This window comes from Ursus arctos, unplaced genomic scaffold (genome assembly GCF_023065955.2).
Source record: "Ursus arctos isolate Adak ecotype North America unplaced genomic scaffold, UrsArc2.0 scaffold_29, whole genome shotgun sequence".
In the NCBI taxonomy this organism is placed as follows: Eukaryota; Metazoa; Chordata; class Mammalia; order Carnivora; family Ursidae; genus Ursus; species Ursus arctos.
In genome coordinates, this window is record NW_026622974.1 from 25,301,809 (window position 1) to 25,323,930 (window position 22,122).

The 22,122-nt window shown below is 33.5% G+C and overlaps 1 protein-coding gene across 2 annotated transcripts in view; it reads left to right on the plus strand.

The window, feature by feature from the left end:
- SMAP1 (small ArfGAP 1) overlaps positions 1–22,122 on the plus strand; it is a 159,100-nt gene that overhangs the window by 44,431 nt on the left and 92,547 nt on the right. For both annotated transcript variants that reach the window (XM_026507105.4, XM_026507104.4), the window contains exons 3-4: positions 11,798–11,883; positions 20,331–20,406. In XM_026507105.4, the coding sequence (XP_026362890.1) occupies positions 11,798–11,883; positions 20,331–20,406 (162 nt within the window). The remainder of the gene's footprint in view (positions 1–11,797; positions 11,884–20,330; positions 20,407–22,122) is intronic.

Sequence of the window (22,122 nt, forward strand, 5' to 3'; positions counted from 1 at the left end):
CAGCTGTTCCTGTTGAATTATTCTGGCGGTGTGTTCTTGCATTTTGTTTTGGTTCTGCTTGTTTTCTGTTGTTGGAAAATGTTTTTGCATATTCCTTTTTTCAAACCAAATCCTTCCCATTCTTTAAAACCCAGCTGAATCCTTATTCTTATAAACCTTCTTCAAAATATAGGTTGTGCCTAATTATCTGCTACCATATATTGTTATTTACCTTTGCGCATGTCTGTTGAGTTAATTGTAACCTTCCAGTAGTTAGAAACTTTACCGTATGTGTATTTGTAGTCCTTGTGATGCCTACCACTGTGGTGGGAACACAGTATGTCCTTAATTTATAAATGGCACACTGAGAACAGTCTTTGGTTTGATATAATTCTGTGAGATAATGTTTCCTGTATTTAGCAAGGAGCAGGGAGAATGAAGAAAATGAAAAAATCAAGCATATGCCCCCAGTTTGTCCTTTTCTCCCCAAGTTCCTACATATGTTTAAATTCCCCAAATACAGGGAGAATAGGCAAAAGACAATTTGTAGGTACTTTAAATATTTTTCTATTGCTAAACAAGTGATTAAAATCACAGGTACTTCTTATTGGTGGTCATGTTGTCCCCATCTTCACTATTAAAATTGGGATGTAAAGGATTATAAAAGGTAGGCTAAATATATTGAGGAAGTTTTCTCCTCCTTTCCTTTGACATAGTATATTTCAGATGTAGTTATGATACATTTCCTTCTTTAAAAGCATATTAATTTTATGAAATAAAATTGTAGTTGATAGAAGTACAGCATTCCTGTGAGGTACCTCTGCCATCCCTAAAAAATAGAAAACTGGGACTAGAATATTGATAGGCGATTGAAACTTAAGTTTAACTTGAATTGTCCAGTTATGCAGGTTTGTTTTAATATATCACACCATTTTTAAATTGTTAAAGAAAGGTGAGATGAGTTATTATGGTTTCCATGGGAGTTCTGCAGAGGAGAAAGATGCATTAAGTAAGATATATTATTAAGATTAATTTTACCTGTTTTTATTTTTGTTAATGAGACTACTTAATGAAAATTTAAAAGAATACAACTGGCTCAGATTATCTTTTTGTCACACAGCAGTGGTGTACCTGTAAGGTAGTTGTTACACCTTGCTGTGTAACCACTGCAGCCTTCTTTTTGCTTAATGTTTGCGTGGTATTTCTTCTTTCATGCTTCTGTGTTTAACTGATTTATATCGTTAAATATAAATAGATTTCTTTTAGACAAGAAATGCCTTGTGCTCTTTCAGTATGTAGTTTCAATTTTTTTTTTTTTTTAATTTCAGTGACTTTTTAAAATTAGTTTTTCAGTATTGTGTCTCCTTGTTTGAGTTTTCTTCTTCGGTGATTCTCTTACATGTATGTTGAATTTTCATTGCCTAACTTCAATATTTGTCACTTTCTGTTGGATCCTTTTTATTAATTTTTTTTTAATTAAAAACTTTTAGGTCTTTTGTCTCTCCAGTTTTCGTAGGCCATTATTCTGTTTATTTGTTCTCACGTTCCATTTTATTTCATGTTCATTTCTGATTTCCTTTTATTTCTAATTCTTCTGAGTTTTCATTTTAATTCTGAATATTTCTAATTTCTTTTTTTATTACATTTTATTTTTAAGTAATCTGTATACCCAGCATTTGAGGCTCAAATTTAAAACTGGAAGATCAAGAGGCGCAGTCTCTACTGACTGAGCCAACAGGTGGCCCTGAATATTTCTAATTTCTGATTTAGTTTTCTTTCATAACTTCACATGTCTTTTAACTCATTTAACATGTTCTTTCATATCATGTATATGTTTTTTTGGCTTTTTTTAAATTAGTAAGTGTACAGTTTTGATCTGTTTTCTGAGCATATTTGTTCTAGAATGGTTTCATTGTAGAGATGTTATTCTGTTTCTTATTATCTTCTTCTAAAACTTTCTATGAGATTTGACCTTGATTCTTTTCTGTTGATCATTTTTATGTGGTGTTAGTTTTCTTTACTTTTAAAAGGAATTGATATTCAAGATAGCTTTTGTAACTGCACAGCACCTCTCCCTTCAGTGGTTTTTGTGTAGTATTTAAAAATAAGGCCTCTTGTTTTCTGAGATTTTTTTGCTCTGTTCCTACTCTCACTTTTATCTGTACCTTCTCTTTCTTTATTTCCATTTTTTTTTGTACTGCTCAATTTTGAATCCTTTCCCAAGACTTCCTCCTCAGGGTCGGACCTGGTCCTAGAAGGGAAGTTTTGGTGGTTAGGTTATGAGAATTCATAGGGGCTAGATTGTTTCCCCCCATTTCAAGCTTATTATAGACTGTATGTATTTGCTATTGGATTGGGTAAAAATGCTTTGCAGTTTCATGTGCTTTCTTTAGACTGGTTCACTGTAATTTCCAGTTTTTATCTCTTTACTATTTTAGTGTTCTGTTTTCAGGTCTACCTGCCCCCCGCCCCGCCATTAGTTGCAGACATCATGCAGGTCAGCGGTTGTTAGTGCCTCGTCTCTACCACAAAGCGTTTTGGAGTTTGTGGGGTACTCCATCACCAATTTTTGTTGTAAATATTGTCCATGGGGTTTTGGTTTTTCTTTTTAGTGACTCTTTTTTTTTTTTTTTTTTTTTTTGGTGAGAAGCTTCTGGGAGCTTTAAAAACTGTCACTGCTATTACAGAATTCCTATGACAAGCAGTATTTTCTAGAATAAAATTCCATTTAAAAAAAAAAGCTAATTTGAAGAGCTCCATGATTTAACCACATCTGACCTGTATGTGTTAGAACATTATTTACTCTCTCAAGGTTTTGACTCTTAAATTTTCATAGTGCTTTATAGAACCAGGCAGAGAAGTGTTCAGTACACAATTCTTGGTACATATTTATTGAAGAAAACCCCCAAATAACTTTTTTCTTGTTTTGTGGGAGGACTACTCATTATTCTATTAAGCTGACAAAATTTCTCAAATCATGCCCTAATGTATACACTTTTTAATGGTGATTGAGATACAACTTCTGCCGACTCCTTGCCAGGATCATTAAATTGTCCTCAAGAGCAGAGCAAGGGGGCAGCTTACAGTGTTGGGTTTATGTAGTGCCTATATGTGCAGAGTGAGGTGAGGAAAGAATTGTGATACTGTCTATAACAAAATTTAATCTGTGAAGTTTAATAAGAGGTTTGCATTTTTAAGCAATCCGTTTGAGAAAAGTTGCATTTTGAATTTGAATGTGCAATTATGCCCTGTATTTTCCTCTTGATTTTTAAATTGTTTTTAAGGTTAAAAAGTCAGTGATAGTTTTTAGAATTCTCTTTTTCTAGTAACTGGCTATAGTTCTTGAGTCAGAGCAGTGAACAAAATGGTAAGATATTACTCAATGGAAGTCTTTGTTAATTTAACTCTGTTTATTCTATACTGCCTAATCTAGATAGAACTGAGAGTATAACTAAAGGAATACTAAACTATTTGAAAAAGAAGGCTTATATCTCCATATAGAGTGCTATATTTGGTAGGAAATTGTTATGTGGCAGTGAATAAATACCTGTATGAATAGATCATCTGGAAATGTTATTATTAATTTCATTGCATAGAATATTTTAGAGGTGTAGTCACTGTTCTTCCCTGCTTTGTATAAGTGTAAGAATGATAGAGGATAGTAGGCATAGTCAAAGGCTGGGACTCTGTAGACCTGGGTTCTCTGTAGACCTGGCTTTGTTAACTAAATGGTTAGGTAATCTTCAGGAAGTTACTTAGTAGTGGCTCCTTTTTCTTTAAAAAAAGAAATCATCAGTATCTAGTGTTGTGGTAAGTTCTCAACATATTTTAAAGATGTCTCATTACTATTTTTATAGTGACCTTTATTTGCTTATGAATTTCTAGAAGCATACTACAGTGTACACAGGGCCTTCTAGGCAGAAAGATGGAGAAAGCGTGTCACATTTGGGAAAGTGAGGTAGTTTTCTGTGACCAGAGTATATTGGGTGCAGTTACGTGTCACAGGAGATGAAAGTGAAAGTTGCAGTGGGAGGTTGGTTTGGTCTTGATCCTATCAGTGATAGGGGGTGGGGATAGGGACAGAACAGGGAGCTCTTAAAATGTCAGAAGTTGAAGAGTGATATTTAATGTTATGTTGCCTTTAAGAACTTAAATCTGATGAGCTTGTTCCTGCAATGCCCTAGGCAGTAGGTGACTAGATCTGGAACTAAAGTGGTGGCAGTGGGGTTGATTAACAGGGGGAGGCTATAACAAATATTAAAGAGTTAGAATCACTAAGACTTCTGACAGTAGAGGGGAGAGGGTCCAGGATGACTCCTGAACTGGGCCTTAAGCACCTAGGATGAAAAAGTAGTGGTTTATTCCTGGACTTCAAATGGTATGGATTTCATAGTAAGTACAGATTACAAAAGAATGTGAAGTAAAGCTTTTCCAAGTTTGTCATAACAGTGTTTAATTTTACTGTTTTTAAAAAAATACATTCTCTGACTTTGTAACAACTAACAAATGCTGCAACAGATAAATCAAGTTCTGAGAATACCTAGAAATTGTGAAAAATATGAAAACTGGTACCTGTAATTCCACATCATCATTTAAGATTTTTAATTTTTAAATATGTGTGGTTTACTTATTTTGTTTTAAAAATAAAAATTAAAACTTTCAGAAAGTGAACAACTCCCCTAAAACACAGTTTTATGAAAACTGAAGAAATGGACTCTGTATTAAATATTTACAAAGAGTTCCTGAGACCAAAAACGGTGGCCCTTCTTTTCCAGCAGCTGGAATCCAAAAGATCTTGAAACCAGTCCTGAAAAGCTTGCTCCTATGCAAGAAACCCTGGTGGCTTTTGAGAGGAAGATAGAGAACTATTCTGGAAAATTTCAAGTGGTAGTAGAGGTGAGTCACTGACATGAAGAATTTATCCAGGGACTACAAATATTCATTTTCTCTTTTTAATTAACATTTAAAAATATATATACATTCAGATAAGGCAGTTTGAAAATCTTAGTCTTTGTGTTCTAAAAATTTTAATGAATAGAAAATAGAATAAATAGTATTCCCTCACCCACATAAAAATAAATATGTTGAAATTTTAAGAAGCAAAAACAGATACACAATTCTGTTTCTTTAAGAAGATGATGATACTGGGAAAAGATATGAAAATAAATGCCATGTTTGTACTTTGACTGTATTTTGAGTGTAAGATATATACTTGGATGGGATTTTTAAAAATGTATTAATTTGATTTGATTCATAACCTGTTCCGTCACTAGAACACTGTGTTCTAGTAGGAGTGGAGGGTACCAGTGAGGAGGAAGTCTTGTTCTGATTCGCATGCTGCTTGAATACCCTAGCTAAGCTTCCTCTGGATAATATTTTATTTAGAAACAATGCAGGATTAATAAGCCCCCCTTAATTATTTTATTGTTTTGGGGAATGAGAAATACATGGACATGGCACAAACTTCAAAGGGTACAAAATGTGTAAAGTCAATTGTCTTCCTCCCATTTCTGTCCCTCAGACATCCAGTTTTCCTCCATAGGAACAACAGTATTTACTAGTTTCTTGTATACTTTTCCTGAAGCATTTTATGCATATATACAAACATATAGGTGTGTATATTTTTAGTTGCTTTCGTATCTCTACACAATAATCTCTGATCTTGTAGGTGAGATTCCCTCCCGTATCTGTTCCTCAGAAAATTGGATAGAAGAGTTTTAATTTATATAGTTTTACCTTTCTTCCTCCAGATTTAATGTAGACATGTAGCACCTTTCCATTACACACTAACATGTAAGATACTATTGATTATTTCAATATTTTGCATTTTTGCCTTTGGGAATTTAGAAGATCTGATTGCCTCATTATAACTTAATTGTTTGCAACAGAGCAATTAGTGATCTCAGTCCTTTATTTTGTAGCTGCTATTCTTCTTCCCATTTATTCCATTTTTAAAAATAGCCAGTAAACTCTAAAGGGCAAGTCAGTTCACAGAAAAAATTTTGAAAACAATGCAGGTAGCTTCCTGAAATAATACATTAGTGTGAATTCTAGCTTAACTATATAGGCTGTTGACCAGGTACTACTTAGTGTCTGAGGGAGAGAGTTCAGGAAACATTATGGGGACAGATAGGAGGTAGGTACTGAGAAAAGAGAGAGGATGCACAAGATGAAAGGGAGGGAGGTCCAAGGAGCCATAGATCTTAAACACAGCCACTGAACCTGGCCTGGACTGTATTTAGCTTTAGCTCAACTAACACAGGTAGAAGTCATACCCTGAAGTAATTTTATCACTTAGTTAGGAGTCCACAAAGAGCTCTGCTTTCCAAGATTTTGGAAGACTAAAGTAAGGGGGAAAAATGACAAGTTTTATTCTCAGGAGAATGAATTATTAACTTGGAATTTTAGGTGGCCCGTCATTTATCTTTACTGTTATTTCCTAATATTGAAAAAGACTTAAGCACATTTTGTGTCTATCTGTTCCTGTTACTTCAGATCTTTACATTTATTTCAAGGATCTTTTCTCACTAATGCTGATTTTGTGCGCTGCTTAATTATTAGTTTTTTCATTGGAAATGCCCCCACTGACATGAAACACTGAGTTTTAAAAAAAACATACAGTACTGTTACATAAAAATAAAATTTCCTGTTATATTTGTTTGCCTATGTATTGATTCTGCATATTTTCTTTATGTCTGTTCCCACTTTTTGTGACATTTGTTACTTTTTTCGGTTAATTTTTTTTACTGAAGTACAGTTGACATATAATGTTACATTAATTTCAGGTGTACACAGTGATTTGACAACTCAGTGTGTGTAGTAACAAGTGTAGCTACTATCATCTATAACTGGTTTTTGTATGTTTTAGTTTATTAAAGTATACAAATGCTGTAAATAAATGCCAGCTTAACTTTAAATTGACAACCCCAATTCACTTCAGTCTCTTTAAAACATTAAAAACTTAGAACTCATTTAGAATATATTATATATTATTATATTATTATTATAATGCTTTTAGTGCAAAAACTAGGATTGGATGAAATGTTTTACTATATTTATTTTTTATTATATATATTATTATAAATGTTATATTATTATATTATTATTATATTATTGTTTTTAGTGCAAAAACTGGGATTAGGTGAAATGTTTTCTTCTTGGAAAGTTTCAGAAATAGAAATGTTTTATCTGCATTAGATTGTGAAGGAAGTATGTTAGCCTGTATGTGTTTCTCAGCATTCTAGTTCAAATAGTAATTTTTGAAATTGAATCTCAGCTGATAGGTGAGTCTTTGGGGAGGTGTTGTTTTTGTATTATGTGGAAAAACTAAAAACACACAGATTATGGATTAACAAGGACAAAATACTTTTAATAGTAGGTTTTGAGATTCTTAAGTGTGCTTTATTATACCATTTTCAGGTGAAGCCTACCTTTGCAATTATAATGGTGGTGATTTTGGATGAAGATGGTTCTGGCAAAAAGTACAATATAAATTTATCTTTCTAGGAACATACAATGTATAAAATGAGGATAGATTGAATTTGAAAATGAACAATAAATAACACTAATTTTAAAGTATGTATTACCTACATGACATTTATCATAACTAAAGTACACATTTCACTTACTCTTCAATATAAATATGTATTTTTCTTAAAGTAAAAATTCATATTGACTTTTTATTGTATTTTTATTATCATTTTCTTTGTCAAGAATTTCAGTATATTTTCTGCTCAATGTTTGTTTTTTAAAAATCTAATTTTGAGATGAGCTATAATTTATTAAGTAAATACCTATTTAAAAATATTTTTAAACAAACAGTAGAAATTTTGACTTAATTAAGAGTCCTCTTCCTCCCTTTTTCATGTTTGAAATGTGAGAGAAAGAGATAAAAAAAATTGACAGAATTATACGCCTTCTGTAAAGCCAAAGAATTTTAAGAATTGGTAAATTTAAAAATTTTTGATAGTCTGTTTGATATCCTTACAAGTATTCTTCCTTTTGGAGAAGTGAAAACAGGTTTGGAAATTTAAAGTTTTTCAGAATAGTGCATAGTACTAGGGTCTGGCTTGATTTCCAGGAAGCTAGATGGTAGAAGTTAAAGTAGCTAGTTTATTACCCATAACTTAAGTCTCACTGCAGTTAAAAATAATAAAAAATATAAAACTTTTTCTTTTAAAAGTAGTATATTCCCTTTTTCATCCCTGTATCCCACTTTTTTTGCAACCAGTCCACTCATCTCAACCCTGGAAAACTGAATCATAAATTGCCAAAAAATAAGCAACTAAAATTCTCCTTTCCAACGGTGCATTTTGCTAAAGCATTTTGGTTGAGAGACTCTAAAAGAAAAGCAATAATATTTTAATAACAGGAATGATGTTTCAATAATGGAGGCAATACCTATAGTGTTCTTCTTCTGTTTTGTGGTGAAATTTCCTGGACACTTATTTTGATTAGCTGGTGCTTGGTGGTAAGGACTGGGACTAGAGAACTTGATCCTAGTCTCAACTCTGTAGCTGATTCATTGTCTACTCTAGAGAAATCATATATCCTCTTCGTGCTTCAATTTCTGTATCTGTAAAATGAAAACTGAGCCTCTAAAGCAAAGAGCCCAGTGTTTGTAAATACTGCAGGAGATAGTCCCCAGTTCCATTGGATGCAGCCTGAGATCTCTAAACTCCTGAGGGCTGATGTTGGTTCTACGAAGAGTCAAATACTCATGGAGACTAATAATCTTGGGCCTGTTACTTAACATCTTGCTGCTTCAGTTTCCTTTCCTGCCAAAATAGGGTAATAATGCTGAAAGCAGGGTTTTTTGAAATGTAAAATGGCGTGGGTGTGTGTGCACGCATGTGTGCGCCCGCGCGCGAGCATGCACTTTCTCTAATATACATGCGATTTTAATTATATGTATATATGAAAGTAAAGTATTGAGGCTAATGCTTATCACTGTAATTGTTAGGCTATTTTCATTATTTTCTTCTGAGTGCTAGAGTTTGCTCTTCAGGGCCAATAGAATGAATTTTCATAAGTGTTCTATATGGCCCTTAAATGTACTGTTTTGAAACTTTGATACTGACCTTCCTTTCACACTACTCTCTTCTACTTTTTTAGAAACCTAGAAATCATCTGAGCCTAACAATATCTTCTTACAAAACAATCTTTATACATCTGTGATGTCACTGAATCCTTGTTTCCTCTAATCCCAACTAACACACACACACACATGCACCTGTACCCATTCACTTTTTGGCAGTGGTCTCCTGTAGAAATGGCTCATTAGTTCCCATCATTTCTCCCTTTCAGATTTTTTTATGTCTTTTTTTTCTCTCCTAATTGTAATGGGTAGCATCCCTAGAACAACAGTAAATAATTTGGTGTAATACAGATGTATGCCTTTTTCCTAATTATTTTTTATTTTGTCAAAATATTAAAGACCTCCTTTAAATAAAGAGAATATTTTATATAAAATGTGAACAATCATATTCGTTGAACATAAGGTATCTCTATTAAAAAACCCTCTATTTTATGAATTCATAAGAAAAAAATATTAGTTATAAGACACTATTAATTTTAAGATGTATTCCTATTTCATTAATCTTAAAATATGAAGAAAAATGTAACAGGATCAATGTGATATGGCACATACATAGTTGATACTGTTTTTAGTCTTACTAAATTTTTTGTTAGAATCTCCACGTATTCTTGTTTGCATGATGGAAACTTTTCAGTTTTTTTTTTTTTTTTACTTTCATAGTTTCTATGAGTTACTTTTTGTTTTATTGCAGATATGCACAAAGTAAGAGGCATTTTTCTTATAGTTCTTTCTAAATGTTTAATGCCTTTATGATTACATAACTTGGATCATCTTTACTTCTAAATTCCCACCATGACACAAAGGTGAAGCATCATTTGAATACTTGAGATGGGAAACATTTTTTCTTTTTTCAAGAAGGGTGACCTATCCTGAAAGTTTCTTTTTTTTTTTTTTTTTTTAAAGATTTTATTTATTTATTCGACAGAGATAGAGACAGCCAGCGAGAGAGGGAACACAAGCAGGGGGAGTGGGAGAGGAAGAAGCAGGCTTATAGCAGAGGAGCCTGATGTGGGGCTCGATCCCATAACGCCGGGATCACGCCCTGAGCCGAAGGCAGACGCTTAACCGCTGTGCCACCCAGGCGCCCCTATCCTGAAAGTTTCTAAGCTCTTCTCCCCACACACAGAATTATATATTAGCTCTACTCGTATGCATGCTAGTATGTGTCATGATGTAGTAGAGCCCTCTGACCTTATGCTGCCATTCACCTTATACAGGGTTTCCCCTCACCTCATATACCCTTGGGTTTATACCCTTGCCTTAGCTTCTGTTTTCTCTCCAGAGCTAAATAACAAGAACTGTTTCATTCTTTTTCAGTTTAGTGTTCCTTATATTTCCCAGCCCCCTATGACTTCCATTTCTTATGATCTCATTTACTCCAAAAGAGTACTTATGTTGAGATGGAATAGAATAGATATCCAGAAATGAGAGTATATTAGTATTTTGCATACTTTAAAACTCTCAGTTGGGAGAAAAAAAAGGTCACTGTATTTTTTTAAAAAGGTTTTATTTATTTGTTTGAAAAGGAGGGAACACAGGTGTGCGAGTGCAGGGGGAGGGAGAGAGACAAGCAGACTCCACAGTGAGCGTGAGCCCAATGTGGAGCTTGATCCCATGACCCTGAGATCATGACCTGGGCTTGAAATCAAGAGATGAATGCTTAACTGATTGAGCCACGCAGGCACCCTATGTCACTATTTTTTATTTGAAGGAAGATGGTCACTTGAGGGCTACAACTCAAGGTGAACAACTGATAATCTCTTAAACCTGGATTGTCTTCTCGGAGATGTGGGTGTGTGTCTAGGAAATCAGAAGAGAAAAGAAGGAATTATACAGACTGATCTTTCTACCAATTGAAACATTTTAAAGAACCTAAACTCTGTGTGATGATGTATTCATTTGTAACATTCGTGACATGCATTCATGTGAAATGAATAATGTTTGTGAATGTTACTTTCTGATGTAATAGACTCTCCAGGAAGTACTGTTTAGCTAATCCTTACAGAAGGTACTGAAATTTAATTAAACTGGTTTAAGCGATTATCATATTATTTTATGCCTCCTAAGTAGTTCTTATTCTTGGGGTTTATAGATTTTAGGGAGGCTGTGGGCCATCGGGTACTGTTTTTTTGGTTTTGTTTCTGTTTTTTGTGGGGAGAGAATCCATAGCTTTCAGCAGAGTCTTAAAAATATTAAGTCCAAAGAAATTAATCCACTTCTGTAGAGTCCTGGGTTAGCACTATTTCTTTTTTATCTGCTCTCCATTGTGATCCTGATTGTAAATCATGAAAACCCGAGAGTATTTGGAACTCAAAACAAAGAAAATTTGATCTTGAGTTGTTACCCTTGGAAATGACAGTGCTGTTCTAGTGGCATATCTAAAACAATAATAAAACTGCCATGAACTACCAGGGAATTACTTTTAGTAGTGAATATAAATAAAGATGGTATTGTTTTCACAAAAAAAGACATTAGAAAACTGTGGGCCACATAAGTTGAATAACTGTGAAGAATTAAAAATATGCTTCTGCTTTGAACTTGAGTAAATAATTTCATAGTTGCGATTTAAATTATTTTTCTGAAAAGTATATATTGGAAATAATAAATGTTACCTTGTATTTGTATATATGAGTGTATGTATGTATATGTATGTGTATATAGGAATTACTTTTTAATATTCATATGAATAATGAAAATACTTGATTTTTCTTTTTATTTTAGTGCATGCAAGATATGGGAAATACTAAAGCAAGACTACTCTATGAAGCCAATCTTCCAGAGAACTTTCGAAGACCACAGACAGATCAGTATCCTTTAAACTTTATTTATTGTGGATTTTAAAAGAATTAACTCATTTTTATACTTCGTATTTTAACTTTTTGTATTTAGGAAGGTGTGAACTGTATCATACTATTACTTATTAAAGATCAAAATTGATTTGCCCTGAGCTGTGCTTTGTATGTAGTAAGTTTTTAATAGTGAGTAATACATGATCTACATAGTATTTTGATGTAATTATTACTAAGTGTAAAATATTATGACTGTTTCTTCTTGATCTCCAGCTCTTGATTGGAGAGTATATGTTGTTTATTATTTTAGAGTATTATTAGAGATTTGACTTGTGAGCATCTTGAATAATTTTAAAATTCATTTCCAAAGAGATTTTCTTGACCACCTTTATATAGTAATCATATTTATGTTAGGCAGTTTGGTGTGTATGCACTTAAAACAGCAAGTCACATATTTAGTGCAAGTGGACCTGCTGAAGTAACTTATGATAATATTTACTGCTGACATTCCATCTTTGTTATAGCTTTCACAACTGTGTTTGCTTTTACAAATCTGCCCTAATGAATAAGTAGAATATTTTCTCACTGGCATTTTAGTCAGATGTTTTTCACATTTGTTAAAAATAAACTAATTTGATTATGTAGGAATTCTCAAATTTATATTGAAGTTTGAGGAAAGAGCTCATCAAAATTGATCTGTTCTATAAAATTATCAAATTGATTTTAGTTATTTGTGATTCTATCCAAAAGTGATATTTGCGGTTTTGACAATAAAATGTAGTTTCTTAAGAAGCAGTTATATATCACCCATTTGTATACCAAAACAGTTCATGTGGTCAAGCAGTGAAAAAAAAATGTGATCTTTTCTTAACAGAGATACAGGCCATTATATATATTTTTATATTTGTATAGAAACCTTTTAAGTTATATTTAAAAAGTTTGTATTTGGCCTTTTCTGTTTCTGCTCCCCTCACCTTTTCCCCCCAAATTTAACAATCTGATATCCAGTCCTGTTTTTATTATGCATGTTCCTAGGGTGAAAGTGGAAGGTACATTTCAGACATAACAAATTGTGTGAGTAGAGGTATGAAGGTGTGAGGAGACATGACGTTTTAAGGTTTTGATGTGACAGGTTCACGTTTAGTGGGGCAAGTGGCAGAAGAAGCTTATTTTTCAGATTGTGAAGGGTTTTCAGTACCATATAGAAGCACTGTGGACCTCATTCCATGGGCCCAAGGAAGTTGAAGGACTTAAAAAGCCATGAAGGCGTTTTGAAGCAGGAGAAACATTAGAAGCATTTACTTCTACCACAGCGAGGATTAGTCAGAGGAGACCCTGGAGTCAGAGACCATGTAAAATGCTAGTACAGCCTTGAAATGAGCAATGATGAAGTTATAAATTAGATAATTAGATTAAATTAGATAAGGGCATTGAGAATGGATAAAAAGGAATTGAGAATATTGGAAAGAAATTGGGAAAGCAGGAGCAATTGGCTTAGGTTGAGATTGGCTGTGTTTCTGAGGAAAGATACTGAGATGACCCCAAATTTTAAAGCTTGGCGGAGGTTCTATGGGTGAGATAAAGCATATTCCCTGAGAGAAGAAATTTCAGTACCAGATGAAAGTTGAAGGGTCAGAAATGAAAGGTAATGAGCCATGCTTCATTGCTTTGGGCAGATTGAGGTGTCTGTTGGACATATACATGGAGATCCCCATTCAGTAGCTGGAAACCTGGGTCTGGACCCTAGAAGAAAGCAGGAAATGTAGTGCTGATTATGGAGTGATTTAGCATGTAGACAATAGAAAAGTGTTGGTTGAAGTTGTGTTTACCCAGGGGAGTAGTCCTTTAGTTTTGTGTGTGTGTTTTATTGAGAAACTTGGGAATGCTGTTTTCTTTCCCCTCTGAAAAGTGAAGGCCTAGGGCAGAACCCTGGAAAATAGAGCATAGTAGAAGGAAATATAGCAGAGCAGACAAGTATGTCCTAGGTGGTTTTTACCAATTGCTTGCTAGTTGTATTTATTCTCTTCTCTCTGGTTCTTACCCCCAAGCCTGAGTTGACATATAAGATCCTTCAAATGAAAGAATCTCCTCTTTGTGGAAGTTTGTGTATATGTGTGTTGGGGTTGGTTTGGTATGAGTTGAGTGTTTTGGACTTCTCTTGAATACTACAGGGTAATTTTTGGTAGTATCCTTTATTTGGTTTCTTGTAGGCGAAAGTGGCTTCCAAGTTATTTAATATATCATCATGATTCCGTTTTGTTTTCAAAGAAGCCTTGAAGATATTCAGAAAGGACTGTATATAGCTTCTTGGTATCTTCTTACATTGAACTATTCTATGAACTATGTTGTATATATTGGTAGGAATATTATTTCTTAAGTAATTACCATTAATTTTATGATGACCCTTATAAACAGACGTAAAGGATTAATGAGGCAGTGAGTTATTAATTCTGGTATTTTTGCTGATATATTTTTAAATATTTGGTACTTACCTAAACATTTCAGGGAAAAGATTTTTATAGTGAATTGATCGGCATTGGGTATGATTACATCCTTGACCTTTGACACACTGAAGATACAACAGCTAAAGTAGTCTTACTGCTTAAAAAAGGTTTGCTGTGTGCCAAGCACTGAGCTTGGTCTTTTATGTTCATTATCTTTTTAAATTAGCAAAATAACCCAATGAGCTAGAGCATAATACTTTCATTTTGGGGGTTGGGAAGGATGGGATGGTTAAAGAGTTATTAAGAAACTTCTCAAAACTTCCAGACTTTTCCGTCTGTAGAGGGCACTTGAATATTTTTTAGTGATGATAGTCTGAGTAAAATCAATGTTGCCACATTTGAGTCTTGATGGCCTTTAAAAATAGACTTATGGTTTGGGACTTTGCAGCTAGATTATAAGGTCTAGGTGTAGATTACAACTTTTAAGTACCTGATGGGATTCATTTCAGGCTTTTGGATTATGTATATTTTTGCTATTGTTTGCTCAAGCATGCTTACTTGATTTTTCAAACTAAGTGTTACTTCTAAAATGTTTACAAATTATGATCATATTTATATGAGGTATTGATCTCTTACTCTTCATAAAAAGATAATCTAGTGGTTGTTAGAAAATACTTAAAGAGGAATTTTGTCTAAACAAATTTGAAATAGATGAATGCTTTGAGTATAAAATGCCATGTCTCGGACCATGAGACCAGCCCCTATATCTAATATAATACTATGGCCATTAAAAATTGTTTTACCTTAAATATTACAGCAGTATCACTTTATTCCCTTCTTTTAATTAGGAAACATTGTGATTTGGAGGTTTTATTAGGGAAACTAGTAAGAAAACTAGTCCCCTTTCTTTATTTCATGAATCATTCTAAATTTCTTTGCTCTTTCAAAAGCCTAACATCTCTGCATTTTTATTGATTTAAATAATTGTTGCGTCATCCCCAGAGGGAAGTGGAACCAAACTGAGTAAAACTCACATAATATGGGGCCTCACTGCATTCTTAACAAGATTTGTCACTTTTTAAAAGCTTTACAATTTACAAAGTCATGCAGAAGCTGCTGTGAAAGTATAATTTCTCATGTGGGATGTGGTTAATTATAGGCTGCATGTACTAGTGCATGACAAATGCTAAAGCTTTACGTTAAGCTTTCCATTATTAGGATATTTCATCTTATCTAAAAACTTTAATTACTTCAGTTCCATGAGGTCTATTGTGCACCAGAGCTAATCAGCACCTCTTCCTCTTTGAGCTTTTCAAGATTTTACTGCTGTCAGTGATAATGTGTCTGCAACTGGAAGATCTTGTTCTTGGGACTAAATATTAATTTAAATGGTATCTTTAAAATGGTATCTTTAAGAAAAGGAAAAAAAACTCAAACTATAAATAAATACATGTTAAAAGATAAAATACAAATGTTAAACTTGGGGGGGTGCTCGTATAGTATCATTTGTTAGTTTTGAGGACAGGGACAGTTCAGGGTACTGTGCTGAATGTTTTGTAACTATAGGCATGGGGAAGATTCTGGGGTATTTGTTTTTGTTTATTTACTAAATCCCAAATCAACCACTTAAACTTGAATTGTTATTAATATATTCCTTCCCTTGATTTCCTGAAAATATTACTGTTATATTTCTAATTTTTTTGGTTATATTATTGATGTCTATCAGTAAAGAAAGTCTTTATGTCTCAAATGACGCCTAGAGACTGTAAAATGAAGATGAATATTGACTTATCTCCAAATTCATTGGTCCTTTTGTTGTTGTTTCTTATTCGCTCATCTATTTAAACTTGATGCTGTGCAAGCCATCTTAGCACTAATCATGGTAGTTCCTGTCTATTATCTCACTCTACCATGGTAGTAAGAGCTAAAAATTAAATAGCACTCACTATGTGCCACACACTGTTCTTAGTTCTTTACACACACTAGCTTATTTAATTCTTACAATAATCCTGTGAGATGGGTCTTAATGTTATCTCCATTTTGAAGGAGGGGAAACTGAAATACAAAGTTACATAAAAGCAAAAGCTAACTCCATTTATTGAATGCCTTCTGTCTGTTAGGTGCTGTGCTGAATGCTTTATATATATTATTCCTATAACTCTCAACAACTTTGTGAGTTGGGTATGATTATCTATTTTTATGTGTCTAGGTATGGGTTCAGCAGATTAGCTGACTTCAAGGTAACAATAACTGCCAGTTAAATAACAAGTGCCTGCTGGTACCAAAAATGAGGATGTACATTGGGAGACCATCTTCTTTGAGAATTAGCACTAGAGTCAGCATATAATGCAAAACTGCTGTCAAAATATCCATTGAAAATTCCTTAAGTTGTCTGTAGTGACAATTTGTAGACACAGAGACAATCTGTAAATCCAACTTGACTGTTTTTTGCAATTGGAATACAATTCAGGAATCAATAATTACAGGCCTATGCGCCAGCTCCTGTTTTTGTAAAAGTTAATTAGAACACAGCCATGACCATTCATTTATGTATTTTCAGGGCTGCTTTGGAGGTACAAAGGCAGAGTTGAGTAGTTGCAACACAGACCAACTATCCTTCAAAGCCTAAAATATTTACTTTCTGGCCTTCTGAAAAACATTTGCTGACCGTGGTAATAAATCATTGTTTTTTTAGGTGAATTAACAATGAAAAATTGGCTTGCATATGGGACCTTGTACAAACATAATACATAAAGACTGTGTGATATGTTCTTGCTCTAAGAGGTACATAGGAACTGAGAGCAATCAAGAATACAGCATATTCCCTAAATCCCTGTCCTTTTTCAGATGACTGCCATGGAACTTAAAAAATGCACTTTGTGGTGTGCTTTGATTGGTTTTTGAAAAGTAGTGTTTTATGTTAACAATAGGAAGATCCAAGTAAGTTCTCTTGCCCTAATGATTTATTTTATTTTATCTTATTTTACTACCCTTGGAAAAACAGATCAGCTTTCCTTTCATAATTTTAGAAATTGTTTACTTTTTATTTTTATTTATTTATTTTTTTAAAGATTTTATTTATTTATTTGACAGAGATAGAGACAGCCAGCGAGAGAGGGAACACAAGCAGGGGGAGTGGGAGAGGAAGAAGCAGGCTCATAGCCGAGGAGCCTGACGTGGGGCTCGATCCCATAACGCCGGGATCACGCCCTGAGCCGAAGGCAGATGCTTAACTGCTGTGCCACCCAGGCGCCCCAGAAATTGTTTACTTTTTAGATAATTTCTGAGAGGGTTTTGTATCATAAGCAGAACCAGATTCAGCTATAATTGAATTATTTATATAAAATACATTAAATATAAATTAAGATTTCACTGATATCTGTTATTTCTGAAAATTCACAGCAATATGTAATTTCACCAGATATTTGTATTGTTTTTCACTCGAAAATATTGCATACTTAAAATGTTTGCCTTTTTCAAATTGAGTATTTATAAAGCCATCATAGTTTTCAGTATTTTAGCTTTACTATTGGTTATTTTATATGTTCTATTTCTAACTTTAGTGAGTTTTCTAAGAGTAATTTTTAAAATCAGAAACAGTGATCATTTTTTATCATAAACATTTCATAAATGAGAGTAGTAAATCTTTTCAAGCATTAAGGTGTAGTATACTCTAAACAATATCTGTAAGGAGTATTGTTTCTATCTTTAAGAAGGAAAAATATCAGTATTACTTTCTCTGATATTTAAACATAAAATTATAATTTAAGAATTCAAATTTCTAAAAATTTTCTGTAATTAAAAAATAACTGTGTATATGCGCTATATTATGTGTTATATAATATGTAACTGTAAATATAATTGGTGCTAAAATACTTATACGAATTCACAAACATATGTGTACAGATAATAAATATATTCCATATCATCTGAAGTGAAAATGACATCAATCTAAGTGAAGTCTATTTTCTCTTCCTTTTTGTGGAGGTAAATAGTTGTCTCTACAAGGAAAATTGCTCAGTATATCCACATGCGTACACCTAATCCAAAAGGCCAACTTTTTTAATTGTTTCATTTTTTTCTGTTAGAAATATAGAAAAATGTAATATTGAACTTGGATTTACAATCAGGAGCAAAGTTAACATTTAGCTGATTTACAAGTTTGAGTAAAATAACATTGCATTTTATGAGAATATTGGCATATTTGTGGTAACTTTTTGGTATTGAATTGGCTGCTTAAGTTTTCACATACCTAAATAAGCAGCCTGATGGCAGCTTTGGGGCCTTTCATTTAAAAGGATCTCCAAGGATACTTTGAAAATACCCTCCAAATTTGACATTCTTTTCTAGATTTTAAAATATTTATTAGCATTTGCATAAAATAACTGATTGACAGATGAACGGGTGATGATCAGGAACATTCTGAAAAGGTTGATGCTAAACAGCCCTGGTTTTGAATCACAACTCTTCCTTAGAAGACTTTTTAAGCTTTCTGTAACTCAGTTTGGTTGTGAAATGGTACCTACCTTATAGATTGTTAAGAGGTAAAAAGGAGATAAAGATCGTATAAAGCGCCCTTCACATACTCAGGTTGTAGAAAACGGTCTTTCATTCAGCTTACTTAATTAAATGTTTAGATTTCCCCTCTTGCCTTCCCTGGCCCCCTTTGAGTGCTTTCATAATGCCCCAACTTTTTAATATCTACTGTATATTGGTCTGTCAACTCTTTCTATTACCTATTGCCTCAACTGTCAAAAGTCTGTTATAGGGGCGCCTGGGTGGCACAGCAGTTAAGCGTCTGCCTTCGGCTCAGGGCATGATCCCTGCGTTATGGGATCAAGCCCCACATCAGGCTCCTCCCCTATGAGCCGGCTTCTTCCTCTCCCACTCCCCCTGCTTGTGTTCCCTCTCTCGCTGGCTGTCTCTATCTCTGTCGAATAGATAAATAAAATCTTTAAAAAAAAAAAATAAAAGTCTGTTATAACTTCTAATAAGGAGTTATTGACTGAAAATGTATTGCTTTCCTGCTTCAGGTAACTTTTGAACAGAAGGATGTCTTAATGGGGATCTACAGGGAAATGGTATTTCAGTATAATTCATTTCCTTTGTAATTCTGTGTATTGTATTTTATCCATTTAAAAGCCCTGTCCCAGGAAGGAGTTCACAGGCTTTGCATGACTACCAAAGGGGATCATGGTGCTAAAAAGGCTATGAATCTCTGATAGAAGAATTCACATTTTAGTGAAATATGATAAAGCAGTGATTGAGCTGTAAGAGAAGTCATCAATATCAGATAACTCAGAACTCTCAAATTCCACTAGAAATGGCTCACTCTGTCAACATTATAAGGCTAGTCCAGCCAACTCCAAAAAATTAAATAGTACTGACTTTGGTTGTGGCTTCTTGACTTCTCCATTCCTCAGCTTTGAAAGAAAAAAAAAATGGCCTCCATTCTTCTAAAACACAGGAAATCCTCTGTGATGGAACCAGGGGAAGTCATGTGTGGTGGGAAAGAACGGAAGTATTGGAATCACAATTGTTTAATTTTTCTAAGTTGCTAATTATTCATCTGTGATGTGGAAATAATATGTACATTACTGGGTTTTGAAAGGATTGAACGAAACAAACTGTGGACTACCCATAGCACACAGTGTCTGGTACATTGTAGGGACCACATGGCTATTAGTTTCCTTACACTGAGAATTTAAAGTGAACTTTAGTTTGAGTTTGGTTCGAGGTGGAGATTTGGGAAATGTGGTGGAATTGAGAAATATGGTTACTTTTCATACTAGAATTGGGTTGGGTGATTTTGTTGAATGGGGAGAACTTCTGAAAGAGACTTTCTGTGGCAGAAAGAAAGGTAGGTTACAGAATTTAGTTGCAGAAATAGTGTGAGAGGAAAGCACAGACTGGGAAGGAGGAAATTTGCATGTAGAGTGTAGGCTTTGTGGAAGGGAATGAATAAAGGGGAGTGTACATTGTCACTGAACTCATGCTTTTCCTTAAGTTATCTGTTTGCAGAGCAGTGGAATTTTTCATCAGAGATAAATATGAAAAGAAGAAATACTACGATAAAAATGCAATAGCTATTACAAATGTAAGTAAAATCTTCATTTCTATCAGCAATTGATGTTTGTTGAATAGATCTCAAACTTTTTTTTTTTTTTAAGATTTATTTATTTGAGAGAGAGAGAGAGCGAGAGAGAGAATGGGGGGAGAGGCAGAGGGAGAGAAACTCAAGCAGACTCCCCACTCAGTGTGGAGCCTGACTCAGGGCTCCATTTCACGACCCATGAGATCATGACCTGAGCCAAAAATCATGAGTTGGATGCTTAACCAGCTGAGCCACCCAGGCTCCCCAGATCTTAAACTTTTAACATACAAAGCAACTTAATTTTTTTCATCGTAGAAATATATTTAGTTACATACTTTTAAAAATTTGAGTATTGGAATTTTTTTCACATATTTATGAACTCTGACAAGGCAGAACTCTTGATTCAGAAAAGAGCATGTTCTGAGTAAGTGTCTAATAACTATTAAATGCCATTTATTAATTTATGAAATTTGCAAAAAGATAAAGTCACTAATTGAAAAAGGGGGAAGGAAAAATTATTTCACTCAATTCTGGAAATGAATGAAAAAGAAACAAGGCAATTTATCTTCTCCTAAGGGCTTTTAGTGGCTGTGTCCAGACATATGTATATTAAGACATGACATTTTAAATGGTTGTTATCAAGCATTTGATACCTAATAGTTGAGACCTTATTGTAGTGATCAGTTATATCTCTGTTTCTTTTTAGTTTTTTTCTGATTAATTTTTCTCATTCTAGTTAATTATAGTTTAAAGCTAATTGTCTTTACTATTACAATTTTTTTGGGGGGGAGCCTTTGATTCCTAGATTAATAAGCCAAGTTGTAAACAGTTAATCTTGTGGTTAAGTAATCTGTGAAGTGATTTGGAGACAATAATTTCATCTCATTTTGTACACAAACTGGGTTTTTCTCTTCAGTCCATATGGAGAAGCAATATACTAAAAAAATTAGTAAAATACTAACAAAGTAAGGATATTTTAATACATTGTTTTTGATCATGAAACAAGACTTGTTAAAAATATTTAAAGTATCATTAATGTATATTTTGAGACAAAGATACCCTTGCAAATAGAGTTTGGGCTGCATTGGATATAGGAGAGGAAATCTTTTGAAAGAATGGTAAAAATTGATAGTATTATAAATGATACTTATAATGTCCATAAAATTAAATTTAGTTGTAGTATTATGGGGGAAAAAGGACTGACTGTAAAACATAAGTAATATATTTTCATTTTAGTATAGTTTATAAAACATATGGCTTTACATTATGTACCCTTTTTTGTCCTTCAAGTTTTTATTTAAATTTTAGTTAGCATACAGTATAATATTGGTTTCAGGTGTAGAATTAAGTGATTCATCACTTATATATAGCATCTAGTGCTCATCACAAGTACCCTCCTGAATACCCATCACCCCTTTAACCCATTCCCTCACTCTCTCCCTTCTAGCAGCCCTCAGTTTGTTCTCTATAAAGAGTCTCTTAAGTTTTGCTTCCCTCACATTAAACCTCCTTTTAAAAAATCCTAAACGTTTTTGTTGTTTTTAATTATATTTATAGTATTTTTTTCCTTCTAGACAACAATTTGGAAATTATTTTTATATAGTAATGTATAGGAGAACAGTTTTATCTTTGGAAGGTAGCTGTTGCTATGGAATGCCACCCCCCCAGGTGTGATAATAATATTATGTTCAGTTAAAAGAATTTATTTATTCATTAAGA